Source organism: Papio anubis, chromosome 14 (assembly GCF_008728515.1).
Source record: "Papio anubis isolate 15944 chromosome 14, Panubis1.0, whole genome shotgun sequence".
Classification (NCBI taxonomy): Eukaryota; Metazoa; Chordata; class Mammalia; order Primates; family Cercopithecidae; genus Papio; species Papio anubis.
This window is the reverse complement of record NC_044989.1, coordinates 48,671,903-48,695,199: the sequence shown is the minus strand read 5'-3', so window position 1 is coordinate 48,695,199 and position 23,297 is coordinate 48,671,903. Positions and strand designations below refer to the sequence as shown.

The 23,297-nt window shown below is 35.5% G+C and overlaps 1 protein-coding gene and 1 pseudogene across 9 annotated transcripts in view; one reads left to right on the top strand and one right to left on the bottom strand.

Moving 5' to 3' along the window:
- Nucleotides 1-829: 829 nt before the first annotated feature.
- The window catches only part of FOXN2 (forkhead box N2), a 65,201-nt gene continuing 42,733 nt past the window's right edge, over nucleotides 830-23,297 (bottom strand). For all 8 annotated transcript variants that reach the window (XM_009184163.4, XM_031655141.1, XM_031655142.1 and 5 more), the window contains 4 exons: nucleotides 21,789-21,889; nucleotides 18,256-18,320; nucleotides 6,752-6,820; nucleotides 830-5,226 (listed from right to left, as the gene is read on the bottom strand). In XM_009184163.4, coding sequence (XP_009182427.2) covers nucleotides 4,703-5,226; nucleotides 6,752-6,820; nucleotides 18,256-18,320; nucleotides 21,789-21,889 — 759 coding nt within the window. In that variant the 3' untranslated portion in view covers nucleotides 830-4,702. The remainder of the gene's footprint in view (nucleotides 5,227-6,751; nucleotides 6,821-18,255; nucleotides 18,321-21,788; nucleotides 21,890-23,297) is intronic.
- Nucleotides 11,157-11,667, top strand: LOC101008441 (annotated as a pseudogene). Its single transcript, XR_162253.5, has one exon. The product of XR_162253.5 is annotated as an uncharacterized LOC101008441 (transcript).

The following is a 23,297-nucleotide window of genomic DNA, read 5'->3' as shown; positions in this document are numbered from 1 at the left end:
GAAAAAATTGCTGTATAATAGTCTGCTGTCTGGATTTACCAGTCTATACATTTGCCTACTGAAGGACTTCTGATTTGCTTCCAAGTTTTGGCAATTATGAACAGTGCTGCTATAACAATTGTGTGCAGGTTTTTGTTTAGACATGCTTTCAACTCATTTGGGTAAGTATCAATGAGTGTGATCTGTTATCTTTTCTGGTGAGGTGTCCGTTCAGGTATTTTGCCCATTTTTAGATTGGGTTTTCTTATTGTTGCCTTTTAATTCACCGAAGTGGTTGAATTTATTGGCATAAAGCTCTTGATGACTTTTTTTGTTTTTGAGACGGAGTCTCACTCTGTCACATAGACTGGAGTGCAGTGGTGGGATCTCAGGTCACTGCAACCTCCGCCTCCCGGGTTCAAGTAATTCTCATGCCTCGGCCTCCTGAGTAGATGGGATTACAGGCGTTCACCACTATACCTGGCTGATTTTCGTATTTTTAGTAGAGATGGGGTTTCATCACATTGGCCAGGCTGGTTTCATATTCTACTCCATTTTTCCCAGTTATATTTCAAAATATTTCAGATACATGTAAATTAACAGGAAAAGAAGTTCAACTTTAGGAAGACAGTAATTTAATTAATGTTGTTTTAGCTTTCAATAATTAAGATAACATCTAAAAACCATAAAAAAAAACTTAAAAATTTTTTTTTGAAATTTACCTGTATTTTTCATTTCCCTGACTCCAATTTGGATGGAAAGTGTGTGTAGAAGTATAAGCCATCACATCTGCCCTACCACCCTTCTCCTGTCCCCACCCTATCCTACAAAAGATCAGAGCACAAAAAAATGTTATAAAACAAATTTATTATGCAATACTTTGTCATAATGAATTGCATCTCTTTGGTAAAAATAAACTTTATAAACATTTTAATAATCAGAGATTAGATACAAAAACTAAGCATTTGTAAGTTGTTTTTAATATGAGCAAAGACTGGCAACTGAAAAGTGGTTCACTTGTGACTGGTCATCTACTGGCAGTTATAACTCAAACCGGAACAATTTTTATGCTACATCAGAAAAGAGGATAAGGAAACAGTTTGATAACAAATTTGTTGAATCGGAAAGCATTCTTACACTTTCATTTAAAAATAAATAATAGTTAACAATCAATTGGCAATTATACATTTTTATACACTATATGATGGCAACATAATACTTTAAAATTAAGCACTTAGTTTAATAAGAAATGTACAACGATTTAAAAAATAAGTTTTGACAATGGCACTGGCAGTTAGATGCAAAGAATATGCTTTAAGAAAAAAATGGCAGGTATAACATTAAAATACTCTAATTCGCCTTTCAATAAATATTTTTACTACATCATTAACATACTGAAGTAAACTTGGTTTAAATCAAAGTTTGCACATTTCAAACTAAAAAAAAAAAAAAAAAAACCTGTAAGATATATGTAAACCAGAAAGCCTCAAAGTTTCTTAGATAAATGCTATGATCTTCACAAAAGGGTGTTAAGTTGTTGCAGTATTTAAGACAATGGTCTTTACAGCTTTGTGAAGTATTCACATCTGTTGCTTAAATTGCTGGGAAAGGCCTCCTGGTCTACCAAGACACATACATTCCCTCCTTAACACATTCTCTAGTTTGACTTTGTGCTAAAGCATATTTAACTGAACATCTAGTATGAGCCCTTTACATAATGCCTCCAAAAGTAGCAAAAGAAAAAATATATATACTAAACTTTACTATATACAAAGGAATCCAAGTTAAAAGAAGTCATGCTGGCTATGAGGACAGGAAAAGCTTTGAAGGTGGAAAAAGGGAGGTGATCCACCTTTTGCATGAATTCAGGTAATCTGTTTTCTTTCTCTGAATTTGAAAAGTAAAATAATAACTGATTTAGTAATATATTGCACAAAAAACTTCAAAAATATATATTCAAGAAACACTGATTCTGTTTGGGATGTGAAGATGAACAATCGTGCTGAATCAAAGCTTTTTACTAGGGATCTATTATAAACTGGAATCAGCTGCAACAAAACATATTCTTTTGACGTAAGGCAAAATATATGTTAGCTTATATCACAGTTTTAGAATATGTTGGAAAACATGTAATCACCTTGGAGTTTCTAAATTGACTTTATTACAGGAAAACTTGTGTATTATCGGGAATACAATTTCCAGGCCATAGGACTTGGAATGATTCTACTTAATTATATGGTTATTAGTCATGTTTCTCAAAACACCTGAGGAATGAGAGCATGATCTCAATGGAAGTAGTAACTGGAGGACCACAATTTAAAAGGTGCTTCCCCTGGAAAATAACTGGCTTGGTATGTTAGCAAGTGGAAGGTGATGCACTAAATTAAGTTTAAGAAACTGTAAAATATTGTGTAATCTCTCCCTGTTAGCTTTCAGTGCAGAAGTGTTTATCGTCCTTGCTAGTGATGAATATAACTTAAACATGTAAATTCGTGGGAAGAGTGAATAAAAAGGAAGAGAAAAATCAAAAGATGTAAAGAATTACTGTTACATACATCAAGACAAAATAACTTTGAAGATCCCTATTAGAGCTGGAACTAACTCTGCTTCTCTTAGATCACTTTCCTTTTCTTATAAAGAAACAGTAATTATCTTATGGACAGAAACCAGGTAGCACATTTGTGATACAGAATTTCAGCAGAACAAAATAAATTGGTGCCAGATTACTGAAACACTGTTCCTAAGGTCTATCCAGAAGGCTATGGTAAAAACTTAAAAACAGTTATTAAAATGATGAGTGTAATCTCTTTATTATTTACACTGTGGTTAAAGCATTTTTGGGTTTTTGGTGTTTTATTCACTGTCTATAATAAAAGTTAACTTGGTTTAGCCATTTTCTGTAGATGTGATCGATATAAAGAAAAAACCCAAATACCTCATCCTGCATGCTTAAGGGTTATTTTTCATTATTAACAAATTTAAAAATTACTATATTTTGATAGCACCAATTCATTAATGTGGCTATCCAGGTTAAATTAAACATGGAAATGGAACAGAGAACATTAATACTGTTATCCCTGACTTAAAGTCTTGTCAATTGAAAAAAAAAGTTTTTAAAATCATTTTTCTCATTTGACAGTTTTGCCAAAATAAAAATTAAAAGTTAAAATATCTGTCTCTTAAAAAATGCTTTATAATCATAGAAACAGCTGAAAACAGCAAATCAACATCATGACCTTGACTGTGCATGTGTGTATGTATGTGTACATATGAATACAATCTATCAGAATGATGAAAACAAGGTCATTGTCTATGACTTAGGATGTAGCATAAGACTGAACTTCTGGAAAGTTGCTCCCATCATTGTAAAAAAAAAAAAAAAAAAAAAAGATAGAATGAATAAGTGTAGTTTAGCATCCTGTTGTTTCTGAATGATCTAATCAAATTATACAAATGATACTATGAAAAGCTGTCTCATATAAGCAGACTGTTCAAATAAGATACTCAGTCAAAGCACTTTTGGAGTAGTACCAGAAAATCTTTTTCTCATGGATCAATGGCACTATAGGTTATTACACTGCCTCCTCAAAAGGGTGTATTGTATAAGATCTAATTTTATATGAATTTTGAAATTCAGGAAGGTAATTTTGTTTGCAAAATTGCATTAAATCTATTAAGATTTAATTTGTTATACTTATAAATTTAATTCATACAAAGCTTGGACAGAAGTTTTTTCCTAAATGACCTACTTTATGATACATATGCAATTAGTACTCACAATGTTTCATTACACTCCATTCCTATTACAAGATTCTCAGAATGCAGTACATGTGGCAGGCAAATGAAAGATTCTCTTATTACAAGTGTGTCAAAATGGGTGTGCTACATAACACACTTAATTGGCTATATCCTCTCATTGGATAACTTATACTCAACAAAGACAGCTAGTGGCTAAAACTTAATGTTTGCAAAGCACTTTGGGCAAGAATAAAAGGCCCCAATAAATGCTATGCAGTATCTGTGAAGTAAAAACACTTCAAAGCTACCATTGTAATAGGAATTGGGAATGTTCTTGGATGAAATAACACCACAAAATTGTCTTTTTTAAACCTTAGAACTCTTTGTTGCATTCTCTACCTATGTAACCAAAAGAAACTTTTTCTAAACATCAGGATGTTTTTCAATTTATGTTTGTCTTTGCCCACACCACAACAACAACAAAAAAATTAAAAACAAATTAAAACAAAGTAAAAAAATTTCAATCTTATGTTACCGGATTGTGTGTCAGGAGAGAAGTATATGAAAAGTACATTAGCAAAATTTTTAGCTGGTTCAGTAACTATAGTTACAGATTGGAAAAGAAAATGAAAAAAATTTATAGAGTTGCCAAATCTTACATTCTGACATATTAACAGAAGAAAGGATTTTTGTCCCACAAGTTTAAGACAGAGGCTGGGGATTTTCTTATACAAAAATTTCCAAATCTTGGAGACACTTACCACAAAAATTATGCTTTCAGGACTTCACATCATATATTTCTGATCAGGCATGATCCTAACAGCAATTGTTTAATAAAAATTTTAAAAACCAAAAACCAAAAATGTTTTGAAAGAAATAAGTAATTCGTATCCCTTCCCTACCCTAAAACTAATGAAGTCCATTATGGCTTTGATATCCCTTGTAAAGAATTAAGTGAAAGAGTATTGCCACACTTTAAGTATTTCTATTTTTTCCGTTGCTTTTGATTTTGCGTCTTTGCAGTACTTATTAGGGAACCTAAACATGTACGAATTCCAGCAAGGTGGAGCAGAGATCCAGCTGCTTCTTTGAGCTCCTCATCAATTTCTTGACATGTCTGTTTTCGCATCTTTTTGCCTGACTGCCCTTTTTCAGAGATTTTTGCACAAGGCTGTGATGCATAGCCACTGTCTCCAAGAGGATCATCTTCATAATCAACATCTGTATCTTCTTCACTGTGAAATCCTTCACTGCCATCACTTCCCACATGGCTATTCTTTGGGATAAATTCATATACCTCATCTACAGAAGACAGGGAAGACACGCTAGACCTGGATGCACAACGCTGTGCTGCCATGCTACTTGCACTGTAATTGTGATCTTCTTTTGGATCAATGCTGGTGGCTAAAGAATCACTCTCTTGTAATCGTACAGCACTGGGATGATGAAATGCATTGCCGTAACTCCTCTTTTTTTGCAATGCTGTTTTAAGAGGAAGAGGTTTCTCACCTGTGGAAAATAAAAGTTCCATCAATAGGTCAAATGTGTTTGGTTGCAAAAACAGACCAATTTTAAACTACTACATTACTCTTGAGCAGTAAATGTTTTAGATTAATGATGCTTTGTAGATTTTTTATTTTTTTACCCAGATCACATCATTCTGCAAGCATTAATCTGAAACATTAAAAAAAAAAAATTTAACAGTGTCTTGACTTTTCCATAGAACATATATTTTGAATTGCTTACAAAGAATGCCTCAATATGAATGTAGCACTGTTTAATCACTTCTGTGTTAATATTTAGCCTGTTTCCAATTTTTCATTAGTATAAATCATGCTGCAATACAAATCCTTCTGGATGCCTTTTCTTGAATATATGCAAGTAATTTTTAAAAAGAGATATGAAAAAATTGCTAAGGGATATACACATTTAAAATTATAATTGGTATTCTCAAATTGCCATCCAAAATGGTTTTACTCCCAACAGTGTATGATAGAGCTTATTCCCTACTTAACACCAGTCTCAATTACTTAAATTTTTTATAATTTTATGGACAAAAAAGTTATCTCAGTAGTATTTCATTTTGTGTTTCCCCAATTTCTAGAGAAGTTGCACATCTTTTCACATGTGTATTGCCCACATATATTTCCTCTTCTAAGATCCACCTAGTCATACATTTTGCTGACTTTTCGGTTGAACTGTTTTCTTATTTCTTACTTGTAGAATCCTTTTATGTATATACTTGATATTAATCCTTTGTTATATAAGGAAAAAACACATCTCCAGCATTTTATGTCACTTTTCTTAGACATATTTTGTTGTCAGATGCTTTTTTCTTTTTTTTTTTTTTTGACACAGAGTCTCACTCTGTCACCCAGGCTGGAGTGCAGTGGCGTGCCCATGGCTCACTGCAACCTCCACCTCCCAGGTTCAAGCAATTCTCCTACTTCAGCCTCCTGAGTCACTGGGACTACAGGCATGCACCACCACATCTGGCTAATTTTTGTATTTCTTGTAGAGACAGTTTTGCCACGTTGCCCAGGCTGGTCTGGAACTCCTGGTCTCAAGTGATCCACCTGCCTTGTCCTCCCAAAAGTGCGAGGATTACAGACGTGAGCCACCATACCTGACCAGATGCTAAAATTTTGATGTTTTATTAAATTTACCCATTTTTTTCCTTTATAGATTTTGCATTTTGTATCTTAAAGTTTTCCCTAGTCCAAGTTCATAAATATACTTTACTTACTATATTTTCTTGTTTATAGTTTTCATTTTTACTTTTAGCTCTTCGAGCTCATTTTTCTAAATATATTTTTCTTCATTTCTTGGTCAATGTAAGAAAAATCACAGCATTAACTTCAATCTCTCAATTGCTCACATAAATTAATGAAAGTATAATAAAACAGAAACTGAGTTACTTAGATCAAAATAAAATTTGGTTGGAAAGAAGTAATTTTGTAATAGTTATTTTATAGTCTAGGTTAAATTTGAAAAGGCACTAAAATTTTTTTTTTTAAAAGGCACAATTGCTTACATTCTAAAATTCCTTGTTCTATAGAAGTATTTAAAAGCATCATTGCAGCAGCAGCATCGATATCAGATTCTGAAAAGGGAAAAAGTAATAATATTAATGTTCTTTATAAAAGAGAGGCTATTGTAAGTATTTGCATGCACCCAAAGATAACCAGTGTTACAATTTTGGTGTATATTCTAAGAAAGCATAAACATACATTAAAAACGGGATATTATATATTATTCTGAAGTCTGATTTTGTTCACTTAAAATCATGAAACAGTTTTGCGAACAGCACTGTATAAAAGAAATGGAAAGGTACCAGAAATAATACAAGTTCTCTTCTTTAATTATTCACAATGAAAATGAAAACTTAAACTGTTATTTCAGTAAGGTTTCCCCTTAAACAGACTAAATTAGCTAAGAATGTACATCATTACTCCTTTTATTTATTTTTTGCATTTTTACCTTGAATACTATCATTACCTATGCATATCTGCAGTTATGAAGTACTATGTTAATTACATGTCAGTTGCAGGAGATAAAAATATGTAATTCGTCAGTCTAGATCATGTAAACCTATAAATGCTAAGTGAATATGCAGAAACAAAAACAATTAGTATTGTTTTAGTCATAATTATACACAAGCCTGCAAGTACCACAAATAAATATAATATTCATGAAGTCAAATGGATACTCCATTAAAAATGGGCTTTAAAAGACTGGTAAAATCAGCAGGTTCTACAACAGATAAAGTTATGCTCTCACATCTACTTATATTTACTGCTGTAAGTTCTTCATCTTGGTGATATATTCATCTGAGTAACTAAAGAAAAGTAAAATGGTATAATCTAAATTACACCATTAATAATTAGAAAAGTTAGAAAATATTTATACATTTTAGCTTACAAAAAGACATTTAAAATAAGACTCAGATATGAAATTTGTAATCTATATCTCAAAGGTGGAAATTTTTATTAGCATAAAGATTTCCTATTTACTTTCAATGTCTAATTTAAAAGGTATTGTAGATAATAAAGCCATGAAGATATTGACTTGTTTTCTCTCCAACTAGACCATAAACTCTCTTAAGCAGGAAATGCTATTGTTATCCAGGCTTAAGTAAATCAGATGTTGGCCGCTATGAGACAGCACATAATACTATACCTCTTTTTCCCCAAGTAAAATGAGACCTCACGATCCACAGCTAACATCTTACTGAATGGGGAGAAGCTGAAAGCGTTTCCTCTAAGAAATGGAACAAGAAAAGGATGCTCACTCTCACCACTCTTAGTCAACATAGTACTGGAAGCCCTAGCCAGAGCAATTAGGTAAGAGAAAGAAATAAAAGGCATCCATGTTGGAAGACAGGAAGTCAAATGTCCCTGTTTGCAGACAACAGGATCTTATATATAGAAAAAACTAAAGATTCTACCAAAAAACTCTTAGAACTGATAAATTCAGTAAAGTTGCAAGGTACAAAATCAATACACAAAAATCAGTAATATCTCTATACACAAAACAACAAACTAGCTGAAAAAGAAATCAAGATGGTAATCTCATTCACAATAGCTACAAAAAATAAAATTAAAATACTTACAAAAAAGTTGAAGACAATACAAATAGACATCCCATACTCATGGATAGGAAGAATTAGTATTGTTAAAATGACAATACTACTCCCAAAGCAATCTATAAATTCTATCAAAATACCAATCCTTCACAGAAATATAAAATAATCCTAAAAGTTGTATGGAACTACAAAAGACCCCAAATAGGCAAAACAGTCTTGAGCAAAAAGAACAAAACTGGAGGCAAAATACTAACAGACCTCAAAATATACTACAAAGTTGTAGTAACCAAAAACGCGTGGTACTGGCATAAAAATAAGACACATAGATCAATGGAACAGAATAGAGAACCTGGACATTAATTCACATATTTACAGCCAACTATTTTTTTTTAATATGTATTTTTTTGGAGACAGAGTCTTACTCTGTCACCCAGGCTGGAGGGCAGAGGAGTGTTCTTGGGTCACTGCAACCTCCATCTCCCAGATTCAAGTGATTCTTGTGCTCAGCCTCCTGAATAGCTAGGATTACAGAGGTGTGCCACCATACTTGGCTAATTTTTGTGTTGTTAGTAGAGATGGAATTTCACTATGTTGGCCAGGCTGGTCTCAAACTCCTGGCCTCAAGTGATCTGCCTGCCTTGGCCTCCCAAAGTCCTGAGATTACAGGCATGAGCCACCGTGCCCACCCCAGCGGAGTGATTTTTGACAAAGGTGCCAAGAACGCTTCCTGGGGGAAAGACAGTTTCTTCAATAAATGATACAAAGGAAATTGAATATATATCTATATGCAGAAGAATGAAACGAGACTCCCACCTCTCACCCTATACAAAAATCAGCTCAAAATGGATCAAAGACCTAAATGTAAGAACTGAAACAATAAAACTACCAGGAGAAAACAAAGATGAAACACTTCACGACATTGGTCTGCGAAAAGATTTTATGAATGAGACCTCAAAAACTCAGGTAACAAAAGCAAAAATAAACGGAATTATATCAAACTAAAAAGCTTCTGCACAGCAAAGGAAACAATCAACAGTGAAATGACAATCTACAGAATGTGATAAAATACATGCAAACTACTACTCTGACAGGGGATTAACATCTATAATACAAAAGGAACTCAAGCATCTCAACAGGAAAACAAACAAACCAAAACCCTCTAATTTCAAAATGGGCAAATTATCAGAACAGACATTGCTCAAAAGAAGACATACAAATGGCCAAGAAATTTTAAAAAATTAAGAGGAACGGGAAATAGAGTGTTAGGGAAAGTGGTTACAATTTTAAATACAGAGGTCAGAGAAATCCTGAAGGAGAAGGTAGGCTACAGTTGGGCAAAGACCTCAGGGAGGGAAAGAATGATATCTGAGGGAAAAGAGTATTAGGCAGAAAGAAGAGCAAGTACAAAGGATTTGAATCAATGATGTCCACATGCCACATTCAAGAGATTAGCAAAAAAAAAATGACCTCTCCAATTCCTGTTTTTTAGGATGAAGGCTGAGACAATTTGTTCTGAGTTCAGTATTCTATCACATCTGAAGAAGAAAAGATGCAGCCACTAGCCCATAATGTGTCTCTGTGTGAGTTGGAAAAAAGGCAAATCTTCCTCTAGGTGAATGGTTCCCTATTCAAGGCACACAGCTAGAAGAATGGAATGTGGGCTGAATTTCAGGCCCCACTCACTGTCTTAAGCCAGGCGAACTTGCAGAGGGTACAACATGCATGGCATTATACAAAAGCCCCAACAGAGAGATTACTTCTCCATAAACTAATTTTTCTTTTTTTTTTTTCTTTTATTTTCTCAAGACATAAGGTCTCCTCTGTCACCCAGGCTGGAGTGTAGTGCACAATCATGGCTCACTGTAGCCTCAACCTCCAGGGCTCAAACGATACTTCCACCTTAGCTTCCCAAGTAGCTGGGACCACAGGCATGTACCACCACACCCGGCTAATTTTTATTTTTATTTTTTGTAGAGATACGGTTTTACTATGTTTCCTGAGCTCAACTGATCCTCCTGCCTCAGGTTCCTAAAGTGCTGGGATTACAGGTGTGAGCCACCGTGTCCAGCCTAATTCTTCTTTTTAATAAAAAAGGATCTACCTTGTTTCCAATTTTATAAAAGAGGAAGGTGATGGTAAAATAATCTAACAAGGAAATGCATTATAATGAGAAACCAATTACAGAAACTTTGTCTTATAAATGAAGCACCTATAAAATCTACTTACTAAAAAATTAGTGTATCTCTAACTTGACTTCTTTTTTTTGAGACGGAGTTTCACTCATCGTCCAGGCTGCAGTGCAACGGCGCCATTTCAGCTGTCTGCAACCTCCGCCTCTTGGGTTTAAGTGATTCTCCTGCCTCAGCCTCCTGAGTAGCTGGGATTACAGGCACTTGCCACCATGCCAGCTAACTTCTGTATTTTTAGTAGAGATGGGGTTTCATCATGTTGGTCAGGTTGGTCTCGAACTCCTGACCTCAGATGATCCACCCACCTTGGCCTCCCAAAGTGCTGGGATTACAGGCATGAGCCCCCTGCCCGGCCTAACTTGACTTCTTTTAACAAGCATCCATTATGATTCAAGGAACATATTTTTGAAACACAACACCTAAAACTGATTAAGAGGCTTATCCTGTTAACATAAGAAAGCTACATGAACACCATTTCTGAATATTTTAAAGCGATAACAAAATTAAGTACTGTTTCTATAACAGTAGAATGGTACGAAAAATACTCCTTAAATGTATTTATTTATTGTAAATAACTTATACAGCCAAATTAATTTGAATTCTCCAACATGAAATTAACTTTGTGAAACCAAACACTTCTTTACAAAAGAATTTTGCCGGACAGAACGAGGGGACGTAACGGAGGCAGGTCGGAGCCGCTGCCGTCGCCATGACCCGCGGTAACCAGTGTAAGCTCGCCCGCCAGAAGAATATGAAAAAGCAGAGCGACTTGGTTAAGGGAAAGCGCCGAGATGATGACGGGCTTTCTGCTGCCGCCCGCAAGCCGAGGGACTCGGAGATCATGCAGCAGAAGCAGAAAAAGGCAAATGAGAAGGAGGAACCCAAGTAGCTTTGTGGCTTCGTGTCCAACCCTCTTGCCCTTCGCCTGTGTGCCTGGAGCCAGTCCCACCACGCTCGCCTTTCCTCCTGTAGTGCTCACAGGTCCCAGCACCGATAGCATTCCCTTTGCCCTGAGTCTGCAGCGGGTCCCTTTTGTGCTTCCTTCCCCTCAGGTAGCCTCTCTCCCGCTGGGCCACTCCCAGGGGTGAGGGGGTTACCCCTTCCCAGTGTCTTTTATTCCTGTGGGGCTCACCCCAAAGTATTAAAAGTAGCTTTGTAAAAAAAAAAAAAAAAAAATTTGCCTGTATCTTATTTAAAACATTTATAAATATGCTTCCTACAATGCCTTGCCAATTAACTGTGAAAAAAAGTTTAACTTCAACATTAAAAATAAGCAATAGAGAAATAACCCAAAACACCATCATAATTGAGAACACCTGATTATCAATGATTTGTCCAAGGTACAATATTGAACTTTGTAGAACAAAGGGAATAAAAATTCTCTGGGTAGAACTTACAAACAATTTTTAATTATAGTACCCAATCTGTTTTTGTTGACTGGTTTGTTGTTTATCAAAAGGGTCTCACTCTGTTGTCCAAGCTTGAGTGCGATGGTGCAATCATGGCTCACTGCAACCTCCACCTCCCAGGTTCAAGTGATCTGCCCACCTCAGCCTCTCGTGTAGCTGGAACCACAGGTGTGCACCACCACGCCCAGCTAATTTTCATATTTTTTGTAGATATGGGGTTTCACCATGTTGCCCAGGCTGGTCTTGAACTCCTGAGGGATCCGTCTCAGCCTCCCAAAGTGCTGGGATTACGAGCATGAACCACTGTGCTCAGTCAATTTTGCTATTAAATTTAAACTGAAGACTCATTTGTTTATTGTCACATTTGAAAACACTTCATAATGGTATTTTTTCATTGATAAAGTACTTTATGCTATTTTAAAGGTGGCTCTGTTTTTAAAAACAATAACACTATTAGCCGTATTATCTAACATATCCAGTTCACAAGGAACCAAAATTTGGTAGTTTCAAACATGCTACTGATTTCATAACTGGTTCAAACAAAACCGTGTCAAAACTGTGAATCTGGCTAAGCAGGGTGGCTCAGGCCTGTAATCCCAGCACTTTGGGAGGCTGAGGTGGGTGGATCACTTGAGGTCAGGAGTTTGAGACCAGCCTGGCTAATATGGTGAAACCCTGTCTCTACTAAAAATACAAAAATTAGCCAGGTGAGGTCGTACGTGACTGTAATCCCAGCTACTTGGGAGGCTGAGGCAGGAGAATCACTTGAACCTAGCAAGTCGAGGTTACAGCGAGTGGAGATCGTGCCACTGCACTTACAGCCTGGATGACAGAGCAAGACTCCGTTTCAAAAAACAAAAAATAAACAACAATTTAAAAAACCTGTTAATTTGTGCCTGTTGATCTTTATTTCCTTAACCTTGATGTTGGGAAATTATTAAAAATAATTAATTAAAAGGCACCAGTTTTAGCCATATGAGAGTAAGGTTATAAGTCGAGCATATTTCTGTTGTTTGATTCTCAGTCCATTTGTGTAAGGAATGATAGGAGAATTATAGAAATAATTTAAATGGTATAAGCTTTGTAGTAACTAAAAAAGGATTTATTGTCTCTATCAAAATTAATATATACATTTGCAGAGCATCCAGATGGAGAAGCTGTCTCTTGTAATTCTCTGAAGCAGAAGAACACTTTCAATAAATTACCAACACTTTAAGCTCTCTGGACCACTGGTTTAGTTTCATTTCAATCAGACACAAATCTTAGATTTACATGTAGCCCTAACATCACCATCAACTACCTTAATTTTATATCTGTTTGTAGTATACCAGATGCTTTTAGTAGTTAGCATAACTACTAAAATTTACTAACTGGAATATGAATTCCATTTTTGTCTGCTTTGTTCACTGATGTACCTTGGTGTCTAGAACAGCTCAGTAATATTTTTAAACAGGTGAATTTACTCTAAATACACACCAAACCAAACTATTAACCAAAAAAAATTTTGTTCTGCTATCTCAATATGAGAATCCTGTGTCTCCTGCTATCTATTATACAATGCTGTAACACTGATATTGTCACATAAAATTAGTCATTATAAGTTGATCAAGAGACAACAAACACACTGCTGCATCTGTTTAGGCTGATAGCAGTTTCTGGAGTTCTAAGCCTAATCTCTCGCCTTAGTCTTATATGTCTAAAGGTAGCTCTAATATAATGACCAGTAAATAATTCTGTGAAGTGTTAGATGAATATATGTTTTAATATTGGAGGCCAACAATAACACCTAAGTGATCTTTATAAAACATAAAACTCACAATGTCACTTCACTATTTAAAGTTCTTCAGTAGGTCTCCCAGTGCCACTTATCTAGTAGGAGTCAGCCTTTGAAATAAGAATTATTGAATCTGAATCCTTCTTTGCCACTTACTAGTTGTGTGACCTTGAGAAGTTACTTAATCTCCCCGAACTTCAGTTTGCTTATTTGTAAAAGAGGGGCAGCAATATCTCAGAAGGTTGTTTTAAGGATTAAATTAGATAATGCATGCAAAGCATCAAGTAAGCAACTTAAGGCTTATTAATTGTTCTAGGCAGAGGAGGATGTTCAAAATCCTTATTATGCTAAATAAGCTCTTAAACTTCTATATTTGCTTTGCCACACTAATGACCACATCTACCTGGTCTACATCAACATGGGCTAATGACCACATCTACCTGGTCTATATCAACATGCCAGACAGATTCCTAGCAACTGCCAGACAACTTTCTCTATTGTTATGATTTTCTCTGCCAGGGAGAACTTTTGTTCCACAGAGTTTGAGGTTGTATCTTGGACAAATCATTGATAATCAGGTGTTCTCCACCAATTTTTTTTTTTTTTTGAGATGGAGTCTCACTCTGTTGCCTAGGCTGGAGTGCAGTGGTGCGATCTCCGCTCATTGCAACCTCCGCCTCCTGAGTTGAAGTGATTCTCCTGCCTCAGCCTCCCGAGCAGCTGGGATTACAGGCATGTGCCACCACATGTAGAGATGGGGAGAGACGGGGTTTCACCATGTTGGCCAGACTGGTCTCGAACTCTTGACCTCATGTGATCCACCTACCTTGGCCTCCCAAAGTGCTGGGATTATAGGCATGAGCCACTGTGCCCAGCCAAAGTATACATTTTCTAAGAGCAGGCCTCATCTATGCATATCCCAAGGAACCTACAACAGTTTCTGGCACAAGGAGTCTGGCAGGAGGCTCAACAGTATTAGCTGTAATGAATGTCTAATCCACTTGGTGTTTTTTAAACTTCTCCCTAGAAATAATATAAAGAGGCAAGAGAAAATTTCCTCAGAAATATACCCCAAAACAACCAAGTTCAAAAATAAAATTTCCTAAATTTGTGAGGTTTTGTGTTTTTTCCCCTTAAAATTCATGGAGAATTTTGTATTATATTCCAGGACAGATGTGCATTTGTTTTAACCTAGAATACCAACCACCTCCCTACTAAGTTAATTATTACTAGAGGAACAGGCCTAAGACCCATGCATATAGGAATGGAGGTAAGGTGCTGGTAGCAATGAGAGAGATGATGCATAACACGTATAAGTCATTAGATGAAGAAGAAGTACCTGTGCCCTAATAATGAAAAATATGCAGCTGAAATTAGCAGGAGAAACTCGTGGAAATGTCTGTTCCCCAAAGAAAGAATTTGGATAGAATAGAACAAGAGGAAGAAAAGATTTTAAGTAAACTCCAGAATTCACAAAGAAAATGTTCTCAAAATATGTATATAAACTGAGTTTTAGAGAATAAGTGTCAGACTTTATTGAGGCAATACAAAGATAAAGGCGTTTTGGCAATACCTAAATGTAAAGAGAAACTACATTTACTGATGTCGGTAACAGGAACACAGATATTTGTCTTATGTTAAGACAGAACATTATCTGAAACAGATCCCCTATCCATTTAACTTCTTTGTAGGGTTCTCTAGAACTTTTTCATATTCTTTTCCTCCTTTGTTTTAAAAGATATCAGCACAATGCTTCTGAGGCTCAGTTTAGTATAGTTCCAAAGAGCCAAAAAATTTCTGATACACAGAAAGGTTTTCATCCGAAATTTTCTATTTGTAAAGGTTATGAAAATGTCTCTAGGCTCCAAAGCAAGACTAGAAAAACTGATTTTACTATATTACTAATCTACAAGAAGAAAAAACCCCACTAATTCAGACTTCTGATATGCTTTTAAAAAGTCAACTTACTACCTTTTAAAATTAAAGTTCTTCAGATTAAATAACCTATAGGAGAAATATCTTCAAGTATATTCTAATTCAAGGGATGACAAACTTCTTCAGTAAAGGGTTAGAAGGTAAACATTTTAGGCTTTGCAGGCTAAAAGGCAAAACCCAGGATATAATATGTAGGTCTCTGTTGCAACGAATTTTCATAGTCTTGAAATGTTACTGTTATTTGATTTTGTTTTCTCCAACCATTTTACAAATGTAAAACCATCCTTAGCTCATGGGACACCCAAAAACAGATGGCAGGCCAGATATGGCCATGGCCATAGTTTGCCAACCCCTATTCTAGTCTAAGATAGACCTGAAAAGGTAATAACTCTACTGATATTACTAAAAAATTCAATCCTATTTTCAATGAAAAATACACATAAAAATAAATGGAAATGGGATATAAAACTATACACACAGTGTGAATCTAGTATTTGGAGAAAAAGTATGTGTGTGTTTATGTATGTGTCCCTGTACATACATGCATGCAAATGTATCTATTTACATATATGGCATTAAAAAACCCCCAAAGGAACTATATCAAAATGTTAACAATAAAATTAGCCAGGTGTGATGGCACCTGTAGTCCTGGCTACTTGGGAGGCTGAGGTGGGAGGATGGCTTGAGGCCAGGATTTTGAGGCTGTGGTGAATCATGGACTGTGCCACTGCCCTCTGGCTTGGGTGACAGAGTGAGAACCTGTCTCAAAATAAATAAATAAATAAATAAATAAAAACAAAATATTAACAATGGTATAAATGACTTTACTTTCTCTTTTATAAATGTTTTTATTGCCCAAATCTCCTATAATAAATATATAATATCTTTTAAAATAGAAAAATGTTAAACGGCAACAACAAAATACCCCGAATTTTTATCTGAATTTTTTATGATTTAAAATACAGTCATGTGTGCCTGTAGTCCCACCTACTTGGGAGGCTTAGGCAGGAGATCACTTGAGCCCAGGCATTCAAGACCAGTGTGGGCAATACGGCAAGACGCCATCTCTTAAAAAAAAAAAAAATGCAGTCATGCTTTGTTTAATGAAGGGAATATGTTCTGAGAAATGTACTGTTATGTGATTTTGTCATTGTGTGAACATCCTAGAGTGTGCTTAACACAAACCTAAATGGTATAGCCTACTACACACCTAGGATTGCTCCTGAGCTACAAAATAGTACACCATGTTACTGTACTGAATACTATTGGCAATTGTATCACAAATGGTATTTGTGTCTCTAAACACAGAAAAGGTACAGTAAATGCTCTATTAGTTTCTGCCAGGGGACAAAAAAGGGGTACAACAAAAACACTACATAAATATTTAAAATGGTACACCTGTATAGGGTACTTACCATGAATGAAGCTTGAAGGACTGGAATTGCTCTGGGTGAGTCAGAGAGTGTGAGTGGTGAGTGAATGTAGAGGCCTAGGACATTACTGTACACTACTGTAGACTTTATAAACACTATACACTTAGGCTGCACTAAATTGATTTTCTTTCTTCAACAATACATTAACCTTAGTTTACTGTAACCTTTTACTTTATTTTTTTTTATTTATTTTTTTTTTTTGAGACGGAGTCTCGCGCTGTGTCACCCAGGCTGGAGTGCAGTGGCGCGATCTCGGCTCACTGCAAGCTCCGCCTCCCAGGTTCACGCCATTCTCCTGCCTCAGCCTCCGAGTAGCTGGGACTACAGGCGCCCGCCACCACGCCCGGCTAGTTTTTTGTATTTTTAGTAGAGACGGGGTTTCACCATGTTAGCCAGGATGGTCTCGATCTCCTGACCTCGTGATCCACCCGCCTCGGCCTCCCAAAGTGCTGGGATTACAGGCTTGAGCCACCGCGCCCGGCCCAACCTTTTACTTTATAAACTTTTTAATTTTTTAAACTTTACTCTTTTGTAATAACAGCATAAAATACATAATACAGCTGTATAAAAATATTTTACTTATAACCTATAAGCTTTTTTCTATTTTTAAATTAACATTTTTTTAACTTTTTAATTAAAAACAAAGACACAAATACACACGTTAACCTGAGCATACACACGGTCAAGATCATCAATATCACTGTCTTCTGCCTCTACATTTTGTCCCACTGGAAGGTCTTTAGGGACAATAAACACATGGAGCTGTCATTTTTCTATAACAATACCTTCTTCTACAATACCTCCTGAAGGACCTGTGTGAGGCTCTTTTATAGTTAACTTTTTTAAATTAGTGGAAGGGGTATACTCAAAAATAACAGTAAAAAGTATAGTAAATACACAAACTAGTGACACAGTTGTTTATTACCATTATCAAGTATTAATGTATGTACATAACTACATGCTATACGTTTACATGACTAGCAGTGCAGTGAGTCTGCTTGCACCAGCATCACCACAAACTTCAGTAAATGCATTTTACTGAAGTAAAAACTTCAGTAAATGTGCCACAATGTTACAACAAGCTACCAGGTCATCAGGCAATAGAAATTTTTCAGCTCCATTATAATCTTAGGGGACCACCATCATATGCACAGCCCACTGTTGACCAAAAGATTGTTGTGTGGTGCTTGACTGTACTGATATTCACACATACCTCTGAGGGTTCGCATCTGGTTCTGCTTGAGTACAGAGCTTAAATAGTGAGGTGATAAAGAACCACTGAAAAACAAACAGAAAAGCAAATGTGCTTATAAAAATTTTTATTTCACTTTTTTCCCCCTAATTTTTGACAGGTTCTCTCTCACTCTGTTGCCCAGGCTGGAGTGCAGTGGCGTGATTTTAGCTCACTGAAGCCTTGACTTTCTGGGCTCAGGTGATCCTCCCACCTTAGCTGCCCGAGTAGCTGGGACCACAAGCATGCACCACCATGTCTGGCTAATTTTTGTAATTTTTTTGGTAGAGAAAGTGTTTTACCATGTTGTGCAAACTGTCTCAAACTCCTGGGCTCAAGCAGTCTACCTGCCTTGGCCTCCTAAAGTGCTGGGATTACAGGCGTCAGCCACTCGCACCCAACTATTTCACTTGTTATACAACTTAGTCACAAATACAGCTAATTTGTACTATAAAAAACAAACTATTACCTTGTTTTCTTTGCTAATACTACTTAATTTAGAAAGTCTGACAAAGCAGAAAGAGCATAGGAGCCAAAATTAAATCACAACTATTTGGATGTTCTTAGGCAAAATAATTCATCTCTTAGTTTTTTCATCTGTAAAACAGGAATAATTAAATCTCCCACACAGGCTGTTGTGATAATTAAATAAGAATAATGCATTTAAAATGCCTGAAACAATAGATAATACATGATAGTTACTGTTTGGTTTTGTATTGGATGCTTAAGTTTGATATAATACTAATATAGGTATTACCACAGAAATAAAAGCATTTACCAAAACACATGGTTAAGGAACACTTGGTACTGATAGCAAACAGGTATGTTCCTGATTTTATTAATAAATATAAAATTAAACTTTCTATATTCATGGGAAGACATCAACAGTTCTTTTTTAAATCCAGGAATTAAAATATTTTTGGGAAAAACTACTTCTCTTCTTTGGAATTTATGATAGTATGAAAAAATCTATTTGTTAACTAACTTAAAAGTTTATTTCCTATTCATAGTTTTACATATACTGTATCTCACTCTTTTCCTCAGACTTACAAATTCTTATATGCAAGGCTACACAAAAGCATGTCAGATGGAACTGTTATTTTGCCAAATATCACAAAGGGGAAAATGTTTCATTTTATATTAGGGGTTTAAAGTCAACGGTTATATATAACCCTTATGTTGTCGTTTTTATCTTTTTTTTTTTGAGACAGAGTCTCGTTCTGTTGCCTAGGTTGGAGTACAGTGGCACCATCTCGGCTCACTACAACCTCTGCCTCCTGGGTTCAAGCCAATTCTCCTGCCTCAGCCTCCCGAGTAGCTGGGATTACAGGCACGTGCCACCATATCCAGCTGATTTTTGTATTTTTAGTAGAGACAGGGTTTCACCATGTTGGCCAGGCTGGTCTCAAACTCCCAATCTCAGGTGATCCACTGGCCTCGGCCTACCAAAGTGCTGGGATTATAGGCTTGAGCCACCTCGCCCAACCATAGTTTTTATCTTGTTTTAAAGCCACAAGATCACTTTTAACATTTAAACTTATAATTAAGGCTAAAAGAAACATGAAAATGCAATATATCAAAGACAGCAAAATATATTTGTGATGGTTTAGAAAAAATGGTGCCAATTCTTTCATATAATCTTTTTTTTTTTTTGAGATGGGGTCTCAGTCTGTCACCCAGGCTGCAGTACAGTGGCACCATCTTGGCTCACTGCAACCTCTGCCTCCCAGGCTTAAACGATCCTCCCACCTCACCCTCCTGAGTAGCTGGGACCACAGGTGTGCACTACCCACGCCCAGCTAATTTTTGTATTTTTGGTAGAGACAGGGTTTCGCCATGTTGCCCAGGCTTAATCTTCAGTTAAAGAAAAAACCAACACAGCTAAGTAAAACACATAGGTGAACATCAATAGAACTTACCATTAGTTTCTAAATTATTATTTAGAATGCCTCATAATAACCAAAATTAATTAATAAAGATATCAATTTCCAAATGAGAATATAAAATCTGGTAACTTCTTTTCTAGGTTTCATTTCATAAAGATAAATCCTCAGTTATTCTTTTGATAATGATCCATCTAATCTACAAATATGGTAAAGAAGCTTAAAATCTCAGTGAGTGAATATATTACTGATATTTCAACTTTAGCCTTCCCAGCTATTTACTGTATTTCAGCTACAACCACTCCTCTGCAAGTTATCTAATGATACTTTAATAATTCAAATTAACCACTATATGAAATGTTGATGATTGCTGCAGCTGGGAGTTCATTATAACTTTCTCTCTACTTTTGTGCATATGTTTAAAAATTTCCATTTATTACTTTATTAAAAATCTTTTTAAATTTTTCAAAAAACAAGTTAGCCATTATAAACTACCCTTAAAAGTATTTTAACCAAATCTGGGATTTTCAATTCAAATGAAGGTAGATAATAAATTGTAGAAGACTCTAAAGTCTGCTTTAGAAAAAGGAAACAAAAATCAGATTTAAGAAGGTCAGGGCATTTTCAGATTTAACTTAAAATGAGGAAGCTAGAAGATCAATAGGGGTTACTGGGATTGAAAACAAAGCCAAGGAAAATTATAAGCAAATACAGTACAATTATATTTACCAGAAAAAATAAAAACAAAGTTCAAAGCATTATTTTATTTGCCAAACATTTAAAAATTTTAGACTTGAACATACTTTTCAAATATTATAAGTACTATGAAAAAAAACCCTAAAATAGAAAAAGAAACCTACATATGTATATAAAATGTTATGACAAACTTAATCATCTTATTAAAAAATTTTAAATATATTTTTAATTTCCTTCATTTTTAGGTTAGCATTAGTATTGCAGACAATTAAAATGATCTGATCTGTTTGTAGTTGAAATTATATTACAACTTTCTTTAGGGTTTACTTATAACATATTCAGTACTGACTATATTTCCCAGAGTGTATGTTCTCAACTAACCAATTTCCTGTTTTCTAGAAATACAAATTAGACCATAAGGAAAACTAACTTAGGCTAATGTCTTATCCATAAAGACTTCTTAAAAAAAAAAAAGAAAAGAAAATAAACAACAGGTCAAGGATGGTGGCTCATGCCTGTAATCCCAGCACTTTGGGAGGCAGAGGTGGGAGATCACTTGAGGTCAGGAGTTGGAGCCTAGCTAGGTCAACATGGTGAAACCCCGTCTCTACTAAGATTAGCTGGGAGTGGTGGTGCGTGCCTTTAGTCCCAGCTAATAGGGAGGCCAAGGCGGGAGGATCACCTGAACCTGGGAGACAGAGGTTAAAGTGAGCTGAGATCTCGCTACTGCACTCTAGCCTAGGTGACAGAGTAAGACTTGGTCTCACAAAACAACAAAAACAAAAACAGAAACAAAAACTAAAAACTAAATAAAACATAAATACTTCTTTATACAATAAAAAAACAGAAACAAAATACCCTAGACCTTTAAGTTTCTCCGTCTCACACAATGAAATCCTATAAATTACCACTGACAGTTATATGGAAGATCCTTACTTTTGCGAAGATGCTGAAGAAAAAGGTTGCTTCTTCAGTGCCTGGATAAGATTGGGTTTATATTCCGGATCAACACACCATAAGGAACCTTTTCCATTAACCTAGAATAAAATGCACAAGAATAACTAGGAACTTTTATACATAAACAGTCAGTGTCTAAATGTTTTAAATAAACGTGCAGGGGGAAATAATCTCTAGTACCTTTTGAGTATGAAACTAAGGTTGAAGTGAGCTTGCTATGTGTGCACTGTAGCGACTAAAAGTCACCTTCCTCTAACTCACAAGATTAGTGAGGTTCAAATGTTATTAGTTTCTGGTTTTATATTATGCCTTTTCTACTTCAAAAACTCTTCCTTAAAATTTAAATTACCTTCACGACTACATTAACAATGATTTAGATAACAACAAAATTTACTTGTTTCTCATTCTCACACTCCTTTTTGCATGTATGAAATCTCCTATGATATAAGCTTTTATGATTGCTATTAAGATTTAATGTGATGATCTCCAGAGTCCTTCCATTTCCCACAGTCTTTTTCAAGGTAATATTAGTCCATTACTGAGGCTCTTTTATCTCTGAATATTGTGTCATAATTTTTATAGCTGAATGGCAAAATGAAAGAACACTGTTATATAGGTTCAAAAACCGAGGTCCCGATCCCTACTTATTGACTGGCTATGTGATATTGGGCAAATCATTTAATTTTTGAGAGTCAGACTTCTCATTTACATTTTACCCGTAAAGTAAAACAACAATGCAGTCCACTTCACTGAATTGTAATGAGATTCAAATAAGAGGATTTATCCGCAAGAGACACATAGCTGCAAAATAGGTGAATATTAAGGGGCCATTCTGAAAGTGACTTACGTAAGGGTTTGCGGCATATTGGTTGAATAATGGTATATTCCTACTCCATTACTTTCCACAGAGGAGGGAATTTTGAAAAAAAATCAACAATAAGAAAAAATCAATTAGTTCTGAAAAAAAGGCAAAAGTTAGATGGTAAAAAAACAAGGGATAAAATAAATTTAGGAGAGAATAAAACCTTTTGCCTGTGGAAAGGTGTAGCAATTGAGTGTAAGGCAGTTTTTTACCATGCTGGCAATGTCTATAAACAGAAAAACCATGGCTGTCATACCACACTGTCATGAAGAAAGAGAAAAACCATGGCTGTCATACCACACTGTCATAAGGAAAGAAACACACCAGATTATCAGCAGAAACTTTTCTCTGGTGTTTAGCAGCAAGATATCACATTAACTATACTGAACAAGTATTTGACATTTTCTTTTTTTTCTTTTTCAAGAAAAGACAAGTTTTACAAATGTATTTTTGGATTAAATGAAACTTTACTTAGCTATATGTTCAGTCACCTGGACCAAATGATGAATGTGTTTTGATGACAGGGAAAATGTGAGCACCAGGCCAGGTGTGGTGGCTAACGTCTGTAATCCTAGCACTTTGGGAAGCCAGTGCAGATGATTGCTTGTGTTCAGGAGTTCAAGACC